Raw genomic sequence first — 25,857 nt, 5'->3', positions numbered from 1 at the left:
CTTGGAAAGTGGGGTCGTGGGGGATGCCAAATACTAAGGCAATGTCAGCTATTAGGAACGTGCAACTAGGTGTGAGTGGAATGAGGCTATTGGTTTCCTGGGGCTAGACAGGCAATGCATGGAGGGAATGGGACCAGAGGCCTAGCTGTGAGTACAGGGTTGGGGCGCTCTGCACAGGAAGCATTTGTTCCAGACTCTTATTTCCAGCGTGGCAGCTCCCCTCTGGACTGATTTATACACATGCCTCCCCTAACAGCCAGCGCCAGGAAGGCACTTTGATTTCTCCTGCCTTCCCTTTTATGGGGCTGCAAATTGGAAAATCTGAGGAAAGTGGTTTCTTTAACTGCCTCCCCCTGCTGAGAAAACCCCCAGCCCAGGTGTGGGCCCCTCCTTCCCCACTTTAATTGTGACAATATTTTAATGAGCCTGTCAGGAGGCATCCAGAAGGCTGAGCATCCAGCGTGTCAGAGCAGGGATTCTGTGCCAGGACTGGCACCCAGGCTGTGTCTGTGCACTGGGTGCAGCGGCCTACTGCTGGGGTCTCCCCTCGCCCCTGGGCTGTAGAATGCCCGCCTTGGGCCTGTTGGAGTGCCCGTGGTTGCTGTACTTCTCCCCTGCAGGGGGGCAGGTTTGCCCGGCGTAGGGGCGGATCCCAGCCGCACACAGCGTCTCTGTGTTCCTGGGATCTAGTTTCTCGGTGTGCGTGCTGTAGCCAAAGGGTATCACTGTCTCTGGGGTCCTACAGGGGAGGGGGCTGGTGCTAGGGGGAACATGTCTGATCAGTCATCCCCTACTTCCAGGACTAATTTGCTTCCCTGGCACACACCTTGGTGCTGCCATTATCTTAGTAAACCCTGGACCGCCTGCTTTGCTTTAAAAAATTCCCTTCTCCTATGCGTATGCACCTTGGAACTTTTGTATCTTGTTCAACTGTTCTCCTGGTGGAGGGGGAGGTTCCAAGATCTGTGCCCCATGTCTGGCATCAGTCTAACACGGCTGTGTCCCGAAGAGTAGGGGTGGGGTAGTAGGTGGAGCGTGAATGTCCTCTCATGCCTTGGTGCTATTCTAAGTTTCACCGGAGATCAGGCTTCTGCCAATCCTCCCCCTTGAGACCTTGACCCTAATATGGTGGTTTCTAGCATCTCCCCTTCTGCTTCCCTGAGATCTTTTTGTTTCTGTCTAGGAACATCCTCCCTCCCACTAAGTGGGAGGTCTTGAAGAGACCTCTAGTTGTGTTGGAGTATTTACTCCCATAGAAGACGAATGACTCAGACAGCAGAAGCCAGGTCAGGTTGCCACCCAGGGCCAAACAGGGTAGGATCTGACTGATTAAAGCTACGGGAGACCTTACATAAAATAGCTAAATAAATCTTTAATATTTCTAATTGCAAATGTACAGAAATTGCACGTCCACATCATCTCTTTGAACACCAACAACTTTCTCTGTACATTATTACATAGTTTAAAAGAGGCTGAAGGAGTTTCAGCAAACACTTCCACTTCGCTTTGTTTTTAAACATACTTACAAAAAAGGTTTTTTGTTTGTTTTTTTTCGTCATAAGAGGATATAAAACATAGCGACTGCTCATCAGGAACAAGTATCAGCCTAAGCAGATATACAGAGAGAGGTATATCTTAAGACACAGTGATGGATGATAAAGGAATATGGGACCATGGAGACTGCACTTTGGGTACCGATAGTTGATGCAGAACCACATAAAATTTACAGCAATGTCACACCTCACGTTACCCGTGAAAGTCAAGTAGTGAAACCAGAACCCTGCTCCAAAGCGCCAGCATTTGAGGATTGTTGTGGACTGTCCATGGGCTGGAAAGCCTCTGCTCAGCAGACGAACAGGTTCCTCTCTGGCCCAAATTAGATACTCCTCCTCCAAGAACAGAAAATGACAACGCTTCTCTGCCCAGCAGTCACACAAGGGGGCCCGTAGCTGACCCGTCAGGTGGGGGGCCATTCGCGCAGACACAGTATCTGGCTAGAAGTGAACGGTCTCCCTTCTGGGGCAGTTCAAGGAATCGCTTGGGAACTAGGGAACAGCAGCAGCTGCACTCACTTTAGAGGCCAGGACTAGAAAGGCGGAGTTGGAGTCCCGGCTCACCCTGAATACAGCCCCTTTTGGGGCAGGGCTGCAGCATGCCAGAACAGGGATGGAAGAGACCCAGAGGTGATCTGGGGGGAGGCCAGGCCCTGGAGATCAGTGCAGGGTTGTCCCCCCCTGTACATTTGCTTGGTGCTCTGTCAGGGGAGGGTAATGAGCTTGGTGGAACTGATGAAGCACAGCTATTGTCACCCAGGTCCAGCAAATCCCTACAGTGTGCCTGGGGAAACCTCCAGTCTATGGATTCCAGCATAACTCGGTGTGTCCTGCATCTGGCAGTACGTTACACAGCTGTCCTAAAGCGTGGAGCCAAGACACTGCTCACAAGTCCAGGAATGCTCTAACAGGGACAAGCAAAAACCACAATGCTGAAGGGACAGAGTGCAGACTTCCAAGGACCTGTTTGGGTGGAGGGCATTTCTGCTTAATAGATTGGGGGGGAGGGGGGAAGCGCTTGGTTACTAAACTGTTGTAGTTGGTAGGAAGTCTCCCTGGAGCTTCTGGCTCTGAACTTAAAGCACAACCCCCACTGTATTAGACTTATAGCGTGCAGCAACCATGGGATATTTCACACCCGAACGCCTCGACGTTTTCTCTCCATCACCCCAAATCAAAACCCTGGATCCATCCCAGCCCCCAAGGGGCAGCTGAAATCTGAACCCAGATCTGAATTTGCTTACTTGAGCCCACCTCTGTTTAAAAACAAAACAAAAAAACCCCAAACAAACCAGCGGTAGAGACACTCAACTCCTGACCAAATAAGCAGCACCAGAAGTAAATTACTATATACAACTGTTAGGTGAATAGGTACATTACAGTCAAACACCAAGAACATATACAAAAAATTGTAAGACTTGCATTAAGATAAAAATCTGTGAATGTTTGTTTTGTTTACACAGTTACAGTTTTTGCACTAGAATAGGCTCTTGTCGCAGAAAGCACGAGAACGAAAACAGCAGGTCGCATGATGGTCAGTAGAGTGGTTGTTTTACTCTCTGTTGCTGGGAGCACCTCTGCAAATTGTCTCTGGTATTGCTATGCGAAACACCAGGCTTGAGGACAGGAATTGCACTCACACCCCCCCCACACTGGTGTGCAGCTCATAAATAACAAAACCACAAACTGAAGTAACACACTAAGAGATGGGCCTGAACCAAACCTCCAGATCTGGATCCCACGTTTTGAAGTTTAGGGGACATCTCTACAAAGAAGAGATTTCTTCTGGGACTGAGTTCCTTTTCATACCGGCTCAGGAAACTACAGATCAGAAGGTGCCAGATCCAGAAATGTTAGTTTTTAAATAACTCCCTGTGGAAGGGTTTAGGTTTTTCTGCTACACCAGCAGCACACCGTGCATGCTTTAACTGAGATGTTGGTGTTAACCAAGAGTTTGTAATGTAGTCCCTAAAAAGTTTTGGGAGCAATGGATTGGCTCAGGGCTGAGGAGTAGGTTAAGATGCATGGTACTTAGCTTCCGTACTAAATAGACAATTGTTTCGGGGATCCCCCTGCCAGTTCTTAGGGCAAGCACTGAATTTGCATCCAAAAACAATTCCCTGAAGTTTCCGTGTAAGAATAGAAATCAGTCCCTGCTAGGGCATCCGTCCACCACCCCTTCCTAGCATTCTATGTGAAACAGCTGCCATCTTTCATAGGAGGAATATTTCAGATCCTAAAAAAATATCCAGAGCTAAAAGTACATCTCCGGGCACCAGCTGTTTAAAGAGAGTCTTTTTTTGCAGGGTTCTTTAAGGTATTTGACACTGAGACAAAGGCGGGTGTAAGCGTATGTACCAAATTGTTCATAGTACCCTGTATACGCCTAACCTGTCTGGGTCTTTCTCCAGGGGCTGTCAGTTTTGTGAGCTTCTTCAAAGCCACTTGTGCTAATTTTCCAATATTCAATGGTCACTTGGCTCTGAGGAGCTCCTCTTTTTGGTCTTACGTTCACGCCACACTGTGAATTTAAATCAAGAGATGGGACGGCATTCCTTGCGTGTGGAGAGCTTCGAGCGCAGACAGCCCATCAACCATCCAAGATCCGGAGCTGCAGAAGTTGCAGCCCTATGTGACCTGGGCTGGGGCTTCCGTGGAAGAGAAGCTTTTAGAAAAAAGCAGTTTTAACTTTAAAATAATCCCCTCCACAGTGAATCTTTTTAGGATTTGCGGTGGCAGGACAACAGAGAAATGCAAACAGTGTCCTGCTAGCACAGAATAGATACTGTGGAGTTGGCACCTAAGCCTAGCACAATTCAGTATCCTAGTCCCTTCCGACTGTACATTTAAACATGGCACTGGGCAAACTAGGATAAGCATACAGCAAGTATGTGCTCCTAATGGGCGGAATAGGCAGATGTCCTATACACTGTACAGTGGCATCCATGTCTCAGAGAAACCATCTCTCTGGGTCTCCGTATTAATGACCTGTTCTGAGACTGGGAATCAAGAAGGACTAACTTTAAAAAAAAAACAAAACAAACAACCTGCACTGGCAGCAGGTCAGTGGCATAATCCCCCTCTAAGGAGATGGCCCCTCCGCTGAGCAACACACGTCTGAATGTGCCGAATCTACTTGTTTCAGCAGTTAGGAAAGTCTAATCCTGGCTTATGTCTGCACAGTGCCTCCTGACCATGGGAATTTCGGTGGCTGCTGCTGTTCTTGTTGGTTATTCCCTTATGACCATGTTTTACATTCTTCGAGGCTGTTAATTTCCGTGCAGTGCTCATTCCCAATTTAAAGAGGACAGTATTCCAGAAAATGGGCTGTATTTTTTTCTAATGCATACTGTGAAAGAAAAGAAATACAATTACCAATCTTCATGCTTCTTCAGGGTTTTTCTTTTTCCTGAATGTTTAGCACACACCTTTGCATATAGCATCCCCCCCGCACAAATAACCCTTCCTTTTCCGAGCAAGCAGCCACATCCTAAACAAATGCTGGTGTAAAACTGATTCCACTCCCTGAATCGTGATGGGGCTTCAAGACATTTTTCGGCGTGATTTTTGGCTAGTAACCCACACTTCGCAACCCAACCGCTAAGCGCCTGGGTGAGCTGAGTGGACGTGATATTTGCTGGGTTCAATAGCAGGAAGTTTAGTGGGATGCTACTCACGTGGAACTTTTCATTGTGTTAGATTGGTGACAAGGTAACGTGCCCCTCCCTCCCCTCCTTAGATTGCCAAGAAGAAGCTGCACCTAGAAATAAACACACCATCCCTAGAACACCAGCTCCCCTTCTCTGCTGGCGTACAACAGTCCCACTGCCTTGGACGCAAGCCTGCACCAGCTGCACTGGCTTGGCGTCTGACTAGTAGGTTGGCAAAAAGTAAAGCAAATACAGAGAGCTGTTCCCCTGCTGCAAGGTGCCATCGTAGGTGTAATATGCACGGACTCTCCCGGGAGCGCCGGACTCCTACAGAGGTGACACTGCTTAGCCCAGCAATTCTTGCTAAAGTGCTATTTACTCCCCTCCCAGGTGACCTGCCCTGTTGTCTATCTGTGCCAGCATTCCTCTGGCTCCCACCCCGCACACATAGCGAGCTTTGTCCTTGCTCTTCAGACCCTGCTCTCCTGAGTCACTCGGATTTCATTCCAACACCAGTTCCCTTGGGTGAGCGTCAAACCGACAGTGGCCCAGGAAATCTCTCCTACTGCACAATGCCGGGGGAAAGGTGCTTGTGCAGGGACCAGTGCATGGAGCATACTCCAAGCGGTGCACAGGAGCGATGTGCTGCGGCCACCCCGACCTGAAGCTACACAGAATGACCCACCGAGCAAACTAAGTGCCATGGCAGAGCATTTCCTGACCAGGGCTGGAATTAGACTAAGTGGGTTTCAGACCGATACATTCTCCTCCTCCACTGAGCGTTTACGCGCAGGAACCCACCACTGAACACACTTTAACTAGCCTGATTGGGCCTGGCGCAGGCTTTCCCAGACCCCTTTATTTTGCTTACTGGCACGCCAAGGCCATTATTATGGGCCAGGAGGAGTGTGAGGTGTGTCCTTGGGGCAGTTGGGGAAGGAAAAGGTTAAACATTAAACACTGACTTAAATCCACCAGTGACAGCAATCCCCCCCGTATACGGAGCTCTCCTTTTGCCACACATTTCACACAACTCGGTCTTTTGGTCCCCTCAACTTGCTGGCGTTGGCGTCTCCCACCAAGGAGCAGTCAAGTGTGCCGTCTGCAGTAAGGAGCTGGTTCCTTGGGGAGCGGGGGGGAAAGACAGCAGCCATTCTCTGAAGCACGGCTCACCCCTGCTGCTGCGCAGTCTTTCAGGCCAGGCCTCCTCTCCTGCAGCAGCTCCCTCCGCGGGTTAACAATTGCTGCTGTTTCTGAATTCTCCGTTCTCTGTAATCTGTAATTTAGTTGGGTTTGTGGGGGAGATCCCGTTACGTGTCTGCATGCTGTACCTCTCTTTCAGCTGAGTAAGGGCACTCATTAACCGTGCGTTGGCCGCATCCAGTGAAGCAATGCGTTTCTCCTGCAACCAAACAGAAAGTGGGGCACTTTCAGTGAGCGTGCCTGTGGAAACAGGTGTGCAAAGGCAGGATCAGCTTTGGTTTAGCAAACCCAGGGAGGATTCAGATGCAGGTCCTGTTCTACAGGAGCTTGCAGTTGTTGGGGGTTGGACAATTTGAGTAACGGTACCAGTTCAGAGCCAGGGGTATTGGGAAATCTCTGTCCGAAAGGACAATGTTAACAGATACCACTGCCAGCCCTGCCCTCCCTGGGCCAGCCTCTCTGCAGATAACAGCTCGGCTCACACAAACTCCAACATGTCAGGCTTTCAGGCTAGTGGAATCAGAGCTAAAGTCATTTCATCATGTTCTAATTGACCCTGAACAAAACAGAGATAAAATGGCTTCTATTATTCTCCCAATTATACAGGCATGTGCCTCACGCGGTTTTTTTCCTCCCACCAAGCAGCAGTTAGAATGAGGATAAGGTTCATGTTCTAAAACCCAATTCTCTCCTTCCATGGTTATTCATATCCATGTTTAATTGATTTTGTTTTAATGGATGTTGATCGTTCAAACGCCTCGCAGCCTACCCGAAGAGCTGCGAAGGCCGGGTCCCATTTCGCACTGAATACGGAGGGGGCAGAGTCCAGCGTTATGACGACAAGGATGGGTGCCAAGCAGTCCTGTGCTGCCATCTGGTTCTGACACCATCTCCCTCTGTGAACTTGGGTAAGTCACTTAGCCCTCCCTCCGTCGTCAGTTCCCCCAGCTGCAGCCTGGGGATAGAAATACTTACCTGAGGGATGCTCAGAGGCTGGACTGGTGACGGTTTGTGTGTACACGGCTTTGAATACCGTTCTTCCCCGCACGTGATTCTAGCACTGAGGCTAATCTTAGGGTGGGGTGGAACCCAGAGGCACAGAAACTGGTTACAAATGGGAAGGTGACGCTCATGCTCTAGGGTTGCAGCGGCAGGGTCCGGAAGGGACCTCCAGGGTGTTCTGGGTTTGGGGTTTTTTTCTTCCTCTGAAGCACTGGGGCTGGCCACGGCCGATGATGAGACACTGAGCGGGGAGCACCAGGGCTCGGAGGTAGCCCTGAGCATTCTCTCTTCCAGGCGCTTGGCCGGCTGGTTCTTGCTCACACGCTCAGGATCTCACCGATCCCCATGTGTGGGGGTGGGGAAGGAATCCCCCCCGGGTTAGACTGGCAGGGACCTTGGGGCTTTTTGCCTTCCTCTGCAGCGCGTGGGTGCAGGTCACTGGGCATATCTCACTTCATCATTTCCCTGCCATGGCTGGAGCCTCAGGAGGGACGGAGGGCCACCAGTGCTTATTGTCAGCCTGGGGCCTGTTGCAGTCTAGTCACCCGTGGGCTGTAATACTTTGGATTTAGGGTGTAGGTGCTAGGCTGAGGAACGTGTGCAATTCCGTCTTTAATGCTCCAACTCAGAGCAGATCCAGCACTAGTTCCTTTAGAAGAGCAAGCAGACCTTGTCGACACTGAATTGTGCTCGCTCTCCGGGACGTGCACCTCACAATGGGAGGCTGCGTGTAGTCTTTGCTCAGGAGTAGTGCTCATGGAGATCAGGATTTGGCCAATTTAAACTAGAAAATCAAAGTAAAACTTTGTTTCCACTCATTGCTCCGATGGTAGCACATCCATGTAGGAAAAGAGTCCAAAAGGAAACTCCAGCAAATGGGCTGTGTCTGCTTAGGGGGTTAGAATCTTTAAAGCACTGCCCAACAGCGCTGGACACGGATAACTATGGCAGGCCTGTGTTGTAACCACTGCTCTCACTCCTATTTAAAGCATCACCGATGTCAAGAAACGAGTGAGCCGTCGCCTTCAGCCTGATCCATAGCAGTGTATGGGCCATGGGTCTGTCTGAGTTGTGCACGAAAAGTTAGAGCATCAAAGGGCATTTTGGCAGAGTTGAGACCATGCTGATATCTATTTTTCTGCCCGGAGCTCTGTGGGCAGCAGCAATGAGGAAGGACAAAAGTGTGAAGTTTGGTGGCGAACCCACCTGAACGGGTAAAATTTCACAAGGGAGAAAGTAGTAACTTTCTGTTCAGTTCTGCTTTCCTGGGACCTGTTCAGGCCCCTGCCCAGCAAGGAGGGAGCCTCTTATGCTGGTTGATCAGCGGGGTTCTTAGGTGGCCGTGTCTGGACGATGGGGGGAATGATTGGTGCCTGGCCTGGCTGTGCGAGATTCTGAAGAAAGCAATGCTCCTTAGTGGACGGGATCAGGTGCCCTCCTCTGAACTCTACCTGTGCCCCAGGGAACGTTCCTAAAATCCAGTTAAAAAAGCTTGCCAGGCAGCGCTGGAGGCTAGCTCTGAAAGGAGGAGAAACAGGTAGTGCGTGAGGGCCAAGGCGAGGCCGAGAGTCAAGCACAATTTGCAGGCTACGGAAGGCACGCTGTCAATAGCTGTCTGTTAACGGACTCCCCTCTCTCTCCTAGGCTCAGCTTGAACACTAGAGAGGTGGATGTGCTGATTTACTAGCGCTGAACAAATGACTGTAAAGATAAACCGATTCCTTTTCGCCAGGTTCTCCTTGCTCCTTTCCCATTTGCTACCCAGTAAATCATTACTCAAGAATGGTGACTCAGTCCATGATAAACAGGGTCATTAAGCATGTAGTCTAGAATAGTGGGACCTGGCTGCAGATGGTGGCCAAGACACTGATCTTCTTTTCCTGTGTTCAAACTGGAGCAGAATGTCAGCATCCACAGCGCCTCTCTCAGGCATTGTTTCACACCCACAGACCTTTGCCCCCACCTTTGCACCCGTCGCTAATTGTGGCCATGTCTATTTAATGAGCTGAGTTGTGGGTGCTACAGTTAGCTAGGAAACTAGCTTCAAATATTTGTGCCTGAACAAATGGAAGCCAACCCTGGAATTCTCTCCTTATCGGCTAATGGGAGCCTTTGCAACTGTTGGGCAGGAAGTTGATCGTTTGTCAGGGGGCTGAGGTAAAAGCTCAGCTGAGGCAGATTTCCAACAGCGACAAGAGGAGTCTCTCTGCTGTCCCAGGCAGGAGAGCGCAGCTGGGTCCTACACATGACCTGCTAATGGAAACAGCTGCCTTTATGCCAAATGCCTAGAGAAGGAGGAGAAGACTCTTTCTGCGCATCTCCCGCCACCCAGCTGCTCAATGGAAAGGGGAGCTGTGAGCGATGTCTGAATAGTTTGTACCATCTTCCTACAGGTGGGTACCTGCTCATGCCCTGAACTCTTTATCAGGGCTCTTAGTCATTCAGTGGGGCGTGCAGCCCCGAGAAGGAACAGGCTATGCTACCCTACTCGAGGGTACATGTTCTTTGGATGGTACTTTTTTATATTGCTCCTGGCATTTCATGGGGAAAGCCCTGATGTCCTCCGCCTTCATCACTAGTGCATGGTAGGTGACTTTCTGACCTACACCTGCTTGCTTCCCTTTTCCTCCATCTTCCCTTCCCCTCTGTGGTGGCTTTCCAGGACACCTCTCTCCATCCTGCAACACCCATGGCCAGTAAGCACAAACAACGGAGAGTTTCCTGGTACATAAAGGGAAGGAGTGACTTATAAGCCTGTCATGGTAATGTCTCCCCTAGAGATCTCCCTGCAGTTACCAGTGGGCATGGGATATAGAAGCATCTGAGCAGCAGGTGGTGATGTTATCCTGTTTGTGCAGCGTAACTGCTGCACCCAAGGGAGGCTAGAAAGAGACAGGCTTCCACCATTAACTCGGACTCCTCTTGCTTTGGGTTTAAATCAGCCCCTTCTAAGGCTACACTGAAGTTGAGAGGGTCCTAGAATCCCCCAGCTCCATTTCAGCCTCCCCATACCCTCACTGTCTTCTGCCAGGGAGACAAAGGTCTGAGCCCCTCGGATGGATGGTGCTGTAGCCATGCAAACATCATGATGGTAATAACAACAGGCTACAACCTTACCTGTGGTCTGGATTGTCATCGGTTTAGTGCAATGCTCGCTATGCCCTCTGGGACAGTAACAATGGGATCTGCACGTCAGTGGGGCTCGTTCCCCCAGGGCTGCTGTACATCCTGACATTAAAAGGGTACTGACCTGGGCATCAATAATCTTCTGTTTGGAATCCACTGCCGCCTGCATTTCTGCATGATCTTTCTTTAATTCCTCCTCGACCGACATCAATCTGGCAAGAGAACCCAGAAGCGAACATTTAGCTTCCGAGAAGCAGAGAGTCTAGCTGCTGTTATTAAACAGTGCATTCTGCTGCTGCAAGGAGCTCGCCTGGGAGACCAAAATCACCTCTCTGTGCCCAGAACAAGTAGAGCATGGGCAGCAGCGGTAACCTCTTCCCTCCCGCTGCCAGCCTGCCCTGGCCCTGCCTGGAAGGACAGACTGGCCCGTTCCAGCTCCTTGGCTGCTCTTGCTGAGGCTGCCGGCTGCGTGGTGGGTTTTGTGGTAGGGACACCTGTCTATTAGAAACTATGCTCAGACCCACCAATGCCCAGCACCCAGCCAGCAGCTGGGAATGACTCTGGCTTACCCCTGGCCATTGCAGGTTCGCTGTGAGTGCTGGCCTGAAGCAGAAAGGCATCAGGCACCCTGTTAGAAAGCCATGGAGCCCGCCAGGCCAGCACTCGTCAAAGTGCAGTGCTAGTTCCCCTGCTCGTCCTTCATCCCTTTCATGCTCATTTCAGTTCTTCAACTTGCAGAGTGGGTCAGCCCTGCACAGCTCTCTGGTGACCTAGGAGGCTGCCCTAGCAGGGGGGTGAGATTGCTCTGATCACCTGTTTGTGGGATCCAACACCCTGAAAGGCAGTGCCCCTCTGTAGAGAGCATCCAGGTGCAGGAGTCCATTAATTACACGTGCTAGGATCTATACCGGCTCTGTCACCTCCAGCCACCACGCCATTAGTCTGGTAGACTTTTAAATCAGTCTCCTGGGATGAATGATACAGATTATTTCTTCCCTTACTCCTTGACAGCAGAGGAGGCAAAGGGTTGATTTACATCTCGAAAGCTCAGAGCGAGGGGTGAAACAGCAGGCCAAACCAATGGGAAGCTCTCACATCGTATCCCTGCCTTCAGGGAGCACAAAAACCGTTTTTTTCACGTGACATTGCCGGCATTTGCACACACAGCAGCCCACTTTCAGGGAACGTGGAATTTCTGCAGTTAAGATCAGAATAGGGGTGGGGCTGTGGAAAATGGCTGGCCCTGAGAGGCTTGTTGGTTAAAAAACAAACCAACCAAAAGTCTCTGCTCCAATCGTTCAAAACCCTGCTGTTTGCTGTCTGACTGTTAAACTACTCTAGACATGAGCAAGCAAAGGATGAGGTGGGAAGGGAGGGAGCTTTAGAGCAGCTGATTTAGGAGAGCAGCTTAAAAGAAAGGAACGGGTCTAGCTTGGCTAAAGACGATGACATTGGGCCATAACAGCCTATATGTATGTAAACACCATAGAGGCAGAGGGTTACTTGGGATGCCAGCTCGGAGTAATGAGATGGAGAGGAACACTCAGACCTTCCTGACAGTGAGAGATGTCTGCTGGAGACATAATCTCCCAAGGGGAGAGGCAGAAGCCCCATTGCTTTGGGTATAGAAAACAGGACAAAATAATATACTGAAAGGGAAAATCCTACCCTGAGCCCAGAGAGCTGGGCTGGGTTCAGAGGTCTCAACCATCTCTGAATTCTACCATTCCATGAACCAAGCAAATCTATGGATTCCGTCACCCCGAGCTTTAACAGAGACAGGTGCCCCTCCAAAGGGGCAGAGGGTCGTTGGAGTGAAATAGCTGACGTTTGCAAACCTGAAGTTGGAAAGCACATGGGAGCGGGTGAGGGCCCCTCCATTTCCAGCTGGATCCCAGGAAATGAAAAACAGTGAAAAGCTAAAGGTTGCCCAGACTTGCCTGCACCTCAGAAGAAGTTTGATTCTCTTGTAGCTTGGGGTCAGTGCTGATTTCAGAACTACTTCCCCCCGCAGCCCAAGAAACACAGATTGATTGAAAACGTAGTGCTTTGGTGACTGTGTATTTTGCATACAACAGTGTAACGCCATTGACGCCCATTGGTTATGCTAAGGGTTAATCTGGCCCAGTGTCTGAAGTGCTTCAGAGCTGACAGTGATATGTAAATACCAAAATACTTTTACAGCCCTGCACCAGGAGCTACATTCAGATAGCCCAAGCCCCTGGAAGCTTAGAGAGTTTTGATTCAGCCCATTACTGAGAGAGGAGCTAGCTGGAAATTTCACACCTGGTTCCAGGTTTAGCCTGTAAACCCACAACCCGCTCTGAATTTGAAGGTTTCCTGGATCCATAGATTCTAAGGCCAGAAGTGACCATTGTGATCACCTCGTCAGACACAGGCCATAGAACATCCCCCAATACTTCCTAGAGCAGATCTATTAGAAAACCAGCCAATCCTGATTTAGAGTGTCACCGATGGAGAACCCACCATGACCCCGGCAGACTTGTTCCAATAGGCAATTACTTCACCATTAAAAATGTATGTCTTATTTCCAGTCTAAAAGAAGGCACAAATTTCCAGGTGGCTGGATCCATCCCGGATTCACACCCTTCACTACTGGGCACAGGGCCAGTTGTTCATCTTTGGACATTAAAGGCCTTGGGCACTGCACCACTCCTGCACGGGAGATGGGACTATATGACGAGAGGTTTCAGGGCACCATTTCCAGGATATCCTGTTGCCAGGCTTGGCCATTTTGAGTGTGTAGCAAATAGCGTTAGACAGCACTGTCTGTCCTCAAGCACTCTGCAATCTACAGCTAGAGACGCCACACTCCCGCTACGACGAGGGCGACAGAGGGCAGCAGACAGTGGCCCATAGTGTACTGCACACCAGTGCCAGGAGAGGAATTATGGCAAAGAACGTTTAGCAGGACTGTCGTGTTGTTGTGTGCCTGTGCAGCGCCTAGCACAATGGAGTTCTGCTCCATCACAAGGGCACCTCGTTGCTACAAACAGTAATTACGCTCCACTCTTACAATCCCCCACCCCTATAATCCTGACTGTTCACACAGATTGAACATATTCACTATGTGGTAGGCCTTCCTCTAAAGGCTCATCGATAGAGGATAACAACCTACTGTTGCAACCAGCTAACAGAAGGGTATTCCTGGCTTAAGAGGTAGAGCGCTGTGCTGAAGACTTGTGATGAACCTTGTTTGTAAGATTTCATTTGAGACACCCACACAATGACCTGCCTTCATTTCGCTACCTCAGAAGAGTTAAACTGGCCCTCATGGGTTCCAGGAAAGCTTGCGGCTCCCCTTCAGCTGAGCTACAGCATCCTGCTTGCTTACAGCTAATGCGGGGTGGGGCTAGAGTTAAAACACAATGAGGTACTAGTGGCTGCCTATTGCTTTAATGTGTAGTTTCTATCACAACTAAATGTATCCATTTTATTAACAATGGCATAAACCAGCTTCTGTTCCAGACTCATTGTTTCCTTTATTAACACAATCCCTAATTATTTTTGGGGGGTGGAGGGGAGCTAAAGCTCCCAGTTGTCTACATGCAGCTACCTCCTTGCTACAATCATTTAGATGTTGGGGTTTTGCTCTCTCTCTCCGCCCCCCACCATACCTGCTGATGATCCCCTTCATCTGGATCTCTTTATCTTCCTGCTGTCTGCGGAGCCGCTCCTCGCTCTCCTCCAGCCTGGCCTGGTACTCCAGCATCAGTTTCTGGGTTGTCTCCTCCTGGCATTTGAACCTGTTTTCATACTCCTCCAGCTTCTTGTTGGAGATACGGAGCTTGTCCTGCAGCACCACCAGGTCCTGCTGGTACTGCAGCATTTAAGGAGAAAGCACAAGGCATTTTTATTGCTAGGGCTTTTCCCTCACCAAGACTCTCCAGTAACCCAGCCATGACCGTCTCCTCGCATTAGACTAGCTGCAAACCCGCATAGGAGCAACCCTGAATAGCTGCTCAAAACCTTCTCCTCTTCCATCTTCTCCTCCAGACTGCACGAGGAGTGGGGCTGCCCTTCTGCTGGGATGACAGGTCACTAGCAGGTGCAGAGAATGGTTGGTTAGCATAGTTTGGAACTTAAAATGAGGATGCAAGTTAGCTCAACTGACTGGCAAAGGTATGCGGGCAGCTGCTCAAGCTGAACAGCAGTGCAGGGTTAGACACAGCCAGGTGAGGCAGCACTGGTGGGGTTCTGGCTTCAGGCATCTGCTCGTCAGGTCTGTGTAAATCAAGGGGTGGCACTGTGAATTCTGCACACGCTTGCATCTGAATCCAGTCAGTCAGTTGGCATTCTAGAAAAAGCTGCCTTCCTACGGGTTCATACGGCCCGAGTTTAGGGACAACATTTGAGACCTGACTGTCCAGAAGTGAAAGCCTTGCAGGCCAAGTAACAGCTCATTCATAGCGATCCCTGCCTGACTGGGCACCGGGGCAGCTACAGCCTTGGAGCTCACAGCACCTGTAGTCAAAGGACAGTGAAAATGCTCATCGAGGAGCCACTCTTCCAAGCCTAGGGCCAAACCCAGCATGAATCTGGCACCGATCCCACTAAATCCAGGCCACGCTACAGGAGCGGGCTGGGCTGGGTTTTGGTGGGATGTGCTTAGTTCCGGAATGTGTTACATTTTGTTACCCAGCTGGGTTTTCTGCACAGATGCACCCAGCTTGGAGACCTTTTCAAAAGGAGCAAACCCAGCCCCCGGGGGCTACGTGGAGCTGAAGCTATGGCGGGCATCACCATTAAACACAGCTGGACCCCAGGGTGACCGAGAACAGCAGAGACCACGCTGATCATGTGAGCTCAGCGAGTAGCGCTTTCGAAGCTGAATGGTTATTTGCTTTTTTAAAGGAAGCGTCGAAGCGTTGCAATGAAAGATGCTGGTCTGGCCACCCTGGAGACTGAAGGTCTCAGCACAGGCAGCGCCAATGCAAGATTCATCACACTGGCCTCCGTCAAAGCATCTCTCTGCAGCCAATTCAATCATCCTCCCTGGAGACTGCCCCCGTTGCCAGCTGCTGTCGGGGTAGGTCTTGTGAGGCTGATACCTGTCCGCTGTGGCCATCAAGCTCAGCGCACATGGGCCATCACGCAGCCAGCAAATGATAACCACATTTGGTCACGTACCACGGGAGTTACTCTAATTGGGCCCAAACACTCCTATGGGATTTGCTCTAACAAACAACCATCAGATGCCCCCACAGGGCACGGATGCCCCATTGTCTATGGCCAAGCTTTTATTAATGTGCATTTTCCCTAGGAAGCTGGTGCTTCTGAAGCCAAACACATGGCTTAGAGCCAACTCCCACTGAAGTCAGTGGGAGTTGGACTGAGCTCGGAGCAAGGGCTCGCACTGGGCATGACTGCTCAGAGATGGTTAGTTGTACACCGGTGCAGTTTTAGATGATCAGTGCAGAAAACTGACTTTCGCTTAACCCACAGGGTCAGAATTTCAACCCAGGGCTCAATGGGAGAGGAGTCAGTGCATGAAGCCAAGACTCCACCTACTGTGCTTTTCATGTACAAAAACTCGGAAAAGTTTTTGGTAAAATAAAAGTAAATAGTGGCAAGACTCACAGAAAACGAATGAACAAGTTCAAAACATGGGGGATTTTTTTTACTCGGTAACATTGTATTGAGCTGTGGTAGCTCAGCATTCGTACAACTTACTTAGACAAAGGAAAACTCCAGTGTACAAATGTGCAATAGAGAAGAGATTTTTACTTTGGAAGGAGTGACTTTTCTCAATTGCTTAAAAGTGCCCTCGCTCTAACAAATTACCAATGATTAATAAGCAAACAGGAACCTGCCATTTTGATGAGCTGTTAAAGGAGTTTGAGACATTGTAAATACCTGACTAACCGCAGAAGACTTTCAAATCTGAGCTAAGGCAACTTATCGAGTATATTACTGGTTATAATAAATGAAGAGGGCTCTGGTTGCTTTTGATACTGATTTAGTAAATAGTGGCTACATAGCTGGTAATGTAACCTTTTGTTTTTAAACCTAAACGAACAGAAGGTACTCGACAATAGCTCTGCAAGTCTCCTGCCTCTGCTGAGCATTCAAACGGCAGGCTGCATTTGTGTTCCAATGTACGCCCTCACACAGGGCCTCCTTCCGGGGACCGTTAGTAGAATGGCAGCTCTCTCGGAGTGGGAGACGCGAGCCCCATTCACTGATTGGAGATGGCAAGGGCCAGATTCTAGCTGTGTCAATCAGTGCAGCTCCACTGATGGCAAATTGCTACAGTCATTTCCATTGGCTGAGAAGCGACTACAACTGCGACCCACACAGCTAGGAATTCATGATGCTGAATAATTTTGTGAGCAGCTGAAGTATTCAAATGATGGCAAGCAGAGATGGGAAAGCCCTAGTAGATCCTTCGGCCACGGCAGAAGACAGCTGTGACAAATCACTGTGGTTTTCCTTTAATCAGGTTTTTACAGAGTCCCTGAGACAACACGGTTCACGCACACCACCTGGTGAAGAGGGGGAGACACCAACGCCCAGACAGTGCATAGAGTGGAGTCACTCAAACACGGAGAGATTTAATACCTACCCTACACTTAAAATAGGAGCAGCGTAAGGGAGCTCCAGGGATAGCAGGAGAAGCCTCAGGAGAGCGTGGGAGTCGCTCCTGTCTCTAGAACACTTGTCTCATTGTTGGTTACCATTCAAGTCTTACAGTAATGGGGAGAGAGATTATGCTAATGAAGAACTTTAATGCCAGTGACTGATACGACAACAAAGTAACAAAGGATGCTGCATGGGAATGAGACACCAGGCTCTGGTGGGGTTTGCGTTTTGATATTTTGGCAGGGAGCAGGATTTATTGAAATACTGTCAGACCTCGTAATCCTGACGTGGTCTGTCTCTACCCAGGTGGGGTACATACTGGAGGAGAGCCTGCAGCATCTTGTCCCTCCCTCAGCCTGTGGGTGAAAACATGGTGGAGATCTCTCTGGCAGGGCAGAAAGCCAGTGCCAGAAGCTGCAGAGAGTGGAATTCACTTGAGAGGCCATCTGTTAAAAGATGAGCCAAGGTTGCCACAGAGTTGGTTTGGTGAGAAGGAGTTTAGTGACTACCAGTGGGGAAGTGGCACACGGAGTCTGCTAACTGGGGTACCTTCTGCCTTGTCAGAGTAGTTTGCAGGTGTAAATTAGAGCATAAGCCTTCCAAGGCCTGGTTCCTCACTCACGTTACTCTGCTGCCCAGCTCTCTTGCAGCAACTACACCAGCCATACTGATCTCCCGTGCTCCATGCTACACCCCAGTGAGCACCGGTTTCACTGGTGACCACTTTTGAGACCCCTGCTGGACTCTGTGCCAATTACAAGGATTCTACTCTATTCTCATTTAGCATTCGAGATTTTTATAGCCTAAAAATGAAGGCAGCTAGCTGGCGGACCTTTCCCCACACCAGATGCTTTCCTCCGCCCATTTCTTTTCATGTTATAAAGATGCCAAAATGGGGGAAAATCCACTAATAAACTGGGGTAAACTCTTAAAAAGTATCCAGGGACTTTTTTCTTTTATTTGAAAGGTGGGAGATTTCTCCTTGTGCGTCTCAGTCCCTGCCCGACGAAGGCTTTGGCATGTCACTCAAGTTTAACAGATGACAGCCCAGAGAATGGTGCAGCACCAAAGAAATTAGACAGAGAAAGTCAGTGTTACAAAACTAGAAACGTCCCTGTCCCTCAGAATAATACACGGAGGACTAGCGCTCCAAGTTTCAGGTGATAATGAATGGCTAATGGGAGGAAGAATTAGCATTTGTGAGCTCTACTACCAAAGTGCCTCCAGTGTCTGGCTGCTGGGAGAGCTTCTTGCAAATTAAAAAGAAAAAGATCCCCCCCCCCCCCCCTTCCCCAGTGTATGTGATTTGCACTCTGACTGGTCTTGTTGTGCTGGGCATGAAGCTGCTGGTGTCACCAACGGGCTAACCCGTCACAGACAAAAGTGATGTAATCCTGGTCAGATATGACATAAGCTCTTTGCTTTTCCCTAGTGCCTGATGAAACCTTCCCCTAGTGATCTGGTTTGAGTTACAGTATCTTCCACAAACTCTGACTGTAAAATCTTGATTTCTAGCTCCACTTGCTCACCAGGCACGCTGGTCTCCTCCTCAGACTGGGCTGGGATCTGGGGAACCCAGCCAATCCATCACTCTTCCGACCGCGAGGGCCGAGTAGTGCTGAGCAAATAATGGACTTAGTGGCCGAATGGAAAAAGCTGAAAAAATCTGGTTCATTTCAAACCAAAAAACTGAATCTTTTTGGGTGGTTTTTCTTGCCGAAACAAAAAAAAAAAAAAATCCACAACCCAAATTTTCATTCGAGTCACACAAAATGTTTTGAATGGCGATTCAACTCGGTGTTTCATTTGGAGAAGACTGTTGTGAAATGAAAGAGATACAAGGTGGGGGAGGGAATATCTTTTATTGGACCAACTTCGGGGAGGGAGGGGGAAGAAATGTTCAAGCTTACACAGAGCTCTTCCTCTTCTTGATCTGAAGCAGAGCTCTGTGAAGCTCCAAAGCTTCTCTCTCACCAACAGAAGTTGGTCTGATAAAAGAGATTCACCTGCCTTGTCTCTCTAATATCCTGGGACCAACATGCCTCCACCAACGCTGCTTACAACAGTTTTGAAATGAAACCTCCAGAGAGTTCGTTTAGAAAACGTCAAGGCAAAACATTTTGACACTTGATTTTGTTTTTGGATATTTCTGACATCTCACCTGAAATTCACCAATAGCTTCAGTGCCTGGAAAAAACGCATTTTGTGGTGAATTTACTATTTGCTGAATGTATTTTGTGCAACTCTAATGCGGAGCTACTCCCTGGCGTGGGGTGCTCAGATTTCACACAGCAGCTAGAGGCTGCACCTGCCCTGGGAGCCGGAGGTGCGAGTCCCAGCGCGCGTGGACATTCCCAGGCTCGGTCTCCCCGAGCTAGCGCACCACCGACCATAGCGTAGCAGTGGTAGGAGAGGCAGCAGCGAGCGGCGGTAGGAGAGGCAGCAGTGGCAGGGGCTCGTCGCTCTGAACACGTCCCCGTGGGTACCCGGCAGATCTGCGCTCAGGACAGCTCGCCTGAGCTGCCACTTGCCGCCGCCCGTGCTACTGTGGCTACGCTACTCCTGTCAGTGCGCTAGCTCGATGTACGCCCACTCGAGCTGGGCATCACACACACACACACCCCCCCCCCCGAGCACAAGACACAGCTTTTGAGACGTTCTTGGAGAGCGACCGGTCTCTGGGCTTGGTTACATGGCCTCAACCTGCAGCAACCTCATTCCAGCCAATGGAGTCACGCCAGCCTAACGCTCCTGTAACTGGGATCAGAACCTGGCCCCTCTCCTTGGAATGTGCTAATGGCTTTTGTAAGCCTGAATGCTGGAGCTCATCTTGCCCCACCTCCCCTGAGCAAGCCAGGAGAGCTGCCTGCTACGTCCTGCCTTGTTCATTTCGTTCCGTTCTTTAGTTCACTTGGTAAGCCCTGTTCTCTGCGGTGGGGGAGCAGGGGCACTGACATGCATTGCTTATGCTGGCTCTGCTGTGCCCTGGTGCTCTAGCTTCTCATACTCGCTCCTGTCCCCTCTGTTCCTCTCTTGCCCTGAGAAGAGGGACAACCCAGTTCGTGAAGCCTGAGCAGGATCCCCAGCATTCTGCCCCTGACGTGCGGCAGGGGCACAGTGGGGTTTCTCCCAGGGCTGCTGAGTCCCCTGGAGACCCCGCCTCACCCCGTGCAGCTCAGTTAAATGACGTTTAAGGAAACTCTCTCTAGTTAGACACTTGTTTCAATCCAGTCAGGTTTTACCTTTTCTGCTTGGCTGAGCTCGTCCTTATTCCTGAGCTTATCCCTGTGCTTGGAATCTGGGTCAATGCTTTCATCTTCTAAAAAGTGCATGTTCATATTCAAAAGCCATGCGGCAGTGCGGTCCAGGGCATTGGGGTTCACAGGAGAAGGGGCCTACAATGAAACATACAACCATAACAAAAGAAAAATCGGTAACAAAAATGGATGTGAAGCTAGAGAGCGAGAGAGTTTCCTTCCAACCAAGCCCAAGGCCCCAGTACTGCTCCGATGGAAAGGAATGGATTAGAGCGCCCGAAGGGGTCTGGGAGAGAGCAAGGACACCGCCTGTTAATGCACCTTATTTATTTGAGCTTATTAATGTCAGCTTGCCTTTATAGGCCCAATTCTGCCGCCCTACAAATCCACTGCTGTTAATTGGGCTTCAAAGGGATCCGCTCAAGATCAAGAGGCCCTAGTTCCTGGGCAGCTCTTGCTATTGTCTCATGCCTTGTGGCCTGTCAGGGTTCATGCTGCAGGCAGACAGGTTGTGTCTGCTCAGCCTCTGGGTAGAGCTGTTGCTTAACTCTTGAGCTCCTCCTCCATTGAGATGCCTCTTCACCTGCTGCGGAGATTTCACTACAGCCACAAACAGATTTACAAAGTGAAATGCGATTTTTGATCACACTGGGGCCTCCTGAAAAATCTACGGTTCTTCCAAGGCAGGTAGTCACATGAGGGACCCTACAACAACAAACCTTGGGGCTCTGCGTTTCTTAATGCTACAATGGCTCAGAGAATGGGATTCTTGTAAGTTTCCTTTCAAGGAGATTGCTCTCTAGCCATCTGCACTACAGAAATGCTACTGTAAGCAGTACTCTACCATCAGCAAGCTAAAGACACCTGCCCACCTATTGCCCTGGGCAGTGTCTCTGTAAACCCAAAGGCAAACAAAATTGGCTAGAGATTTTCCAACCACATTATAAACTCCAGGAAGTGGATTTCCAGCTATTTTTCCTCCATCACAGCTGGCTACAAATTGTAGTCAATAATGTCTCAGGCTGAACGTTGTGGGTTAGAGTGAATGTGCCAAGAGGATCCAAGCTGAAAACCCAGACATGTCAGAGACTTGTTCACACCTCCAGCTCCCTGGTCCTTTTAGTCAATCACCGGCAGTATCAGCATGAGAGCAGATCCCTCGCTCTGAGCTGGAAAGCCCTGGATGGAGAATTCTTCATAGGAGCATTTGGGGAAAGTCCTCCCAGCTCAAGTCAGATGATTCCATGATGGCTCAGTGGGAATGGAAACAATTACACTGATGTTACTACCCCTCCCCCTCCTGCCCCTCCAAGTAAACTTGCCTTCTGGATCTCACACTTTGAACCTGAAGTTTCAGACTCAGCCCTTGGATTATCTCCCTGCCATAGATGGGCCCTTAGCTTCCTGCCTTTTGGGGCGCCTCTGGACTGGGAATTGTGACCATGGCAGGAGCAAAGAATGCAGGTCTCTCAAAAGTGCGTGGCCACAAGGGGTGGAGGAAATTGTCCCTATTGTTCCTTTCAGCCCTGTAGAAGATGTTTGGGGTTTTCCAGCCCCGTGAGTGCTGACAAAATGGGGGTCAGCCCTGCATGAATGGTGCCTCCTCCCTCGCTGGGCTTCTTCCTCTGAACGTGACCGAAAACCCCGAGCTAAGTGGATTCAAAATTGGATCCACCATGTGAAATAAATGAGGAAAGAGGCGGTCGGAAGCTCTTCCAATCAGCAGCAGCAAGGGACTCGGGAATCCAAATGACACGGCCACTGAATGGGATGTATTTCCTCTCAAACCGCACTAAGCCCCGTTGAGTGGGATCAAGCAGTTTCGTTATGATTGGCGTGGACTGTTACTGCACCACTCGAATACACAGATAAAGAGTCAGGAGCGGCACGGCAGGGACTCCTGCTCCCCCGAGGAGAACCTTTTGCGGGGACAGGGAGTGTGAACACAAATTGGCCAGAGCTCTGTGAAGGGTCGTCACGCATTCATTCCACTCAGCATAACAACTCTGGAGCAGCCCCCATTCCCGAACAGGCCCCTAAGTGCTTTGCCAACCTCTCTGCCTTCCCCACATAACGAGTATCGATCCTTATTATATAAATGCTGCTATATGCCCAGCTTGCTAATGCCTACGCCGACAGACGGCTCCGCTGTCCACAGCTGATTGACAAAATGTCTTTTAATGGCCAGCGCTGGTAAAGGGCTCTGTAGAGTCCTTGAAAAAGAAGAGTAATTATGCACACCTGTCTGTCTCTTGCTTTCAAGTGGGCTGCCTCCGGGGAGCTGTTCCACTCTTTCTGGATTGAGATGGAGGGGATAGTCGTTAGCTAGCCACATCTTTTTTCGGGGTGGTTTTTTTTTTTTTTTTTTTTTTAAAAGAAATCTTCATTTGAAGTATCATAAATCCTCGGTGTGTTTCTTTCCCTATGGGATTAGTTCTGAAAAAAAAATAAGTGCTAGGAAAACTATTTCCACATGCCAGCCAAACGGGATGTGTCCCAGGCATGGGGACAAAGCAGAGTGACCTGCTACTTTTATTATCAGGGCTACATGCCGTGAAATTCACCCCCGGGCAAAGGTGGACTTCAGCTGGCGCACAGTCTTTGTGCACAGGAGGGAATTTCAGTGTTGCTGATTTTGCTGGAATGACGGCTCTTTCCCCTTTTTTCCACCCCTCCCTTTGCTTCCCCTCCCCAAAAATGCATCCATGGGAGATTCTAAAAGGCAAAACTAACAGGATTGGGAGTGTCCAGTCGCACCACGTCCCCAGCGAAACAGCAGCAGGACGGAACCTCTTCCTGAGCGGAGATCAGGTCCTGATCCGAGGCCGTGAGATGGAACTTGACTGACTGTGGCATGGGATGAGCAGTTGGCACGTGCAGGCAAAGCAGTGAGAGGATGGTGGAGCGGAATGGAGGAGAGGCTCTAACCCCATCGCCGCCTGCAGCCCCGAGGCAGTCGCACTCTAGCAGAGGAAACGGACGCAGCAAACTCCGAGAGCAAAAATGTAAACGTCACCTTTTCAGGATGGGCTCTGTCTCAGGCCAGGCTTCGGGCAGGAGCCAACGCATGGCCCCCCACACGGGCCAGTGCAGCCTTGCACTGACTCAGCGGCTTGGAGCCAGCCCCACCTCCCCATCCTGCTGCCAGACTGGAAGGGGAGGAAAGTCATGGCCTAAGCTCCCAATTCCCTCCAACCTTTTGGGGCCTGATCCCCACCCACATCCCTTCCACCCACAAGGCCAGCTTTGCTCGGCATGACCTCCTGGCACTAACCTGTTTGTGCATGGTGCGCGGCTTCATCTCCGGACTGTCGCCCTTAGAGGAGGAGGACTGCTGCCGGAGGCGGGCCCCGCTGCCCGGCCAGTCGGGTGAGGAGGACATCATGCTCCCGCTGGAAGGTCTCTGGTACTGAACCGTGTTCAGCAGCGAGGGCGGCGTCCTGCCCCTGGTGACCGGCGGCGGGGGAGGTGGCGGTTGGTCTATCCGCCTCTGGGGGCCGGCGCTGTTCTGCCGGGGCATGGTGGGCTGGCCACCTTTTTCTGTCAGAGAGAGCTGCCGGCGGGCCAGCTCCCCCGTCCGCCGGGTGAAGTCCTCGCTCCCAGCAGGGTTGACGAAGCCATGCTTGTTGGCCGTCAGCTCTTCGCTGTTGCTGTGGGAGCTCAGGGAGCTGTGGCACTCAGAGCCAGAGTCCCCCAAGCCCCGGGGGGACAGCGGGAGCCCAGCCGCCATCTGGTACACCGGGTTCTGGAACGATAAAGGTGCTAAAAGCTGGGGCCTGCCAGGCGCGCTCTCAGCACTGGGCGTGGTGGGGGTCTGGCCTACCCTGCGCACCGTGGCCATGCCAGTCACGTTGTTCTGCTGAGTTCGTGCGGTCCATATGCCCTGTAACTGCCCGACAGACGACTGACTGTCATTGAGGGAATCCGCGGCCCCGGGTGCATTTGCCCCACTGTCCAAAATCCGATTGTCCTGCAAGTCCACCATGGACAAACTCTTGCTGCCATTGGACATCTGCACATCAGGCTCATTGGCCTCCGAGTAGCTGGAGCTTCGGGCGGGCGAGGGCTGAGCCCCAGCAGACCTTGTGACAAAAAACAAGTCCTTGTTTTCAGGGGTCGGAGACGGTAACCGTGTGAAATCTATCAGACTGCGGGGATATAAATGCATAAAGGGAGGGGAGAGGAGAAGAAGAAAGAAGAGCTGTGAATGCTACACTGCAGCAGGCAAAAGTAATCAGCAAAATGAAACTAGCAGGAAAATCAATATAGCCCAGCAGCGTACAGCTAAGCAAACAAGCCAACCCCCCAGGACGCATGTGAGGGGGGCGCAAAACTTGGTCACGGTACTGTTCCCCTGGGAAGAATGGATTAGGGCTAGAGCTGGACAGAAAATAGAGATTCTGTGCTGGGAAACGTTGAGAGATTAAAAGCGGTCCAGATTGATGGCAAAAAGCCAAAATTTCATGGAAAAAAATTGGTGCAATGTTTCCTTTCAATTTTTTGATTTTGACTTCTTTTAAATTATCATGTAATTTACATTTCAAAATGAAAAGTCGTTAAGAACGGACAAACAGGAACTTTTCATTTTGAAAATGTCAAAACAGGATGTTTTACTAATTTCAAAACTTGTTTTTTCTGAAAACATTTCGAGCCAGGAAATCTGTTGACATTGGCCTTTTCCTGCCAAACATGTTTGGTTTCAACAAATCAGCATTTTCTGATGAAAGAACGTTTAGTGGAAAAATTCCTGGCCAGCTCTCATCAGATCCTCTCTGTCAAGAAGAGGCAGTGAGGTTGGATGTGTCAGTGCACTGCGTGTGTGTGTGTGTAAGTGTGTGAATGCACAGACACACATGTACATGAGGGAGGGGTGTGTGGTTGGGGATGGATGGGTGTTATATGTGTATGAGCGAATGAGAGTGTCTGCGTGGGCATGTTGTATTTGGGAGTGGCTGAGAGGTCTGGGAAGATGGGTCTACTTGTGTGAGTGAGAGGCATCGTCCCGATGTGATCCTTGGATGCTTTGTATCACCAGTTACAACCATGCTGACCAATACTGTCTCATTGTTTCCTTGTGCTCCCCTGTCTGTCTGCATCTGTCTGCTGTCTCTTGTCTTATCCTGAGATTGTAAACTCTTTGCACAAGGATCATCTTTTGGTTCTGTTTGTACAGCGCATAGCACAGTGGGGTCCTAGGCACTAGGATAATACAAATAAAAACCCCCAGCAATAATGACGATAATAACTAGCACCAACGTTGACTGCTGCTTTCCAAGCAAAGGCAGAGGCCTCGTCACCCATTCCTCCTACAGTAAACTGCCAGAGTTGTACACTATTGATTTCCGGTGGATAAGGCAAGGGCTTTGCAGTAGTTTCATGTGAATACGTCAGATCAAAGATGCTGCATTTACATTTACGTAGGAAGTATCTGGGCCAGAGTATTTTGTTCAGAGAAATTCTCCC

At 50.1% G+C, this 25,857-nt stretch overlaps 1 protein-coding gene across 35 annotated transcripts in view; it reads right to left on the bottom strand.

The window, feature by feature from the left end:
- Positions 1 to 1,352: 1,352 nt before the first annotated feature.
- The window catches only part of LOC102934027 (DAB2 interacting protein), a 435,191-nt gene continuing 410,686 nt past the window's right edge, over positions 1,353 to 25,857 (bottom strand). For 25 of the 35 annotated variants that reach the window (XM_043530243.1, XM_043530244.1, XM_043530241.1 and 22 more), the window contains 5 exons: positions 23,669 to 24,542; positions 20,380 to 20,532; positions 14,173 to 14,375; positions 10,659 to 10,746; positions 1,353 to 6,605 (listed from right to left, as the gene is read on the bottom strand). In XM_043530243.1, coding sequence (XP_043386178.1) covers positions 6,438 to 6,605; positions 10,659 to 10,746; positions 14,173 to 14,375; positions 20,380 to 20,532; positions 23,669 to 24,542 — 1,486 coding nt within the window. In that variant the 3' untranslated portion in view covers positions 1,353 to 6,437. The remainder of the gene's footprint in view (positions 6,606 to 10,658; positions 10,747 to 14,172; positions 14,376 to 20,379; positions 20,533 to 23,668; positions 24,543 to 25,857) is intronic. The other 10 variants (XM_043530251.1, XM_037879726.2, XM_043530269.1 and 7 more) reach the window with 7 other exon arrangements.

This window comes from Chelonia mydas, chromosome 16 (genome assembly GCF_015237465.2).
Source record: "Chelonia mydas isolate rCheMyd1 chromosome 16, rCheMyd1.pri.v2, whole genome shotgun sequence".
Lineage (NCBI taxonomy): Eukaryota > Metazoa > Chordata > Testudines > Cheloniidae > Chelonia > Chelonia mydas.
The sequence above is the reverse complement of the archived record's forward strand: the minus strand, read 5'-3'. Positions and strand labels throughout refer to the sequence as shown.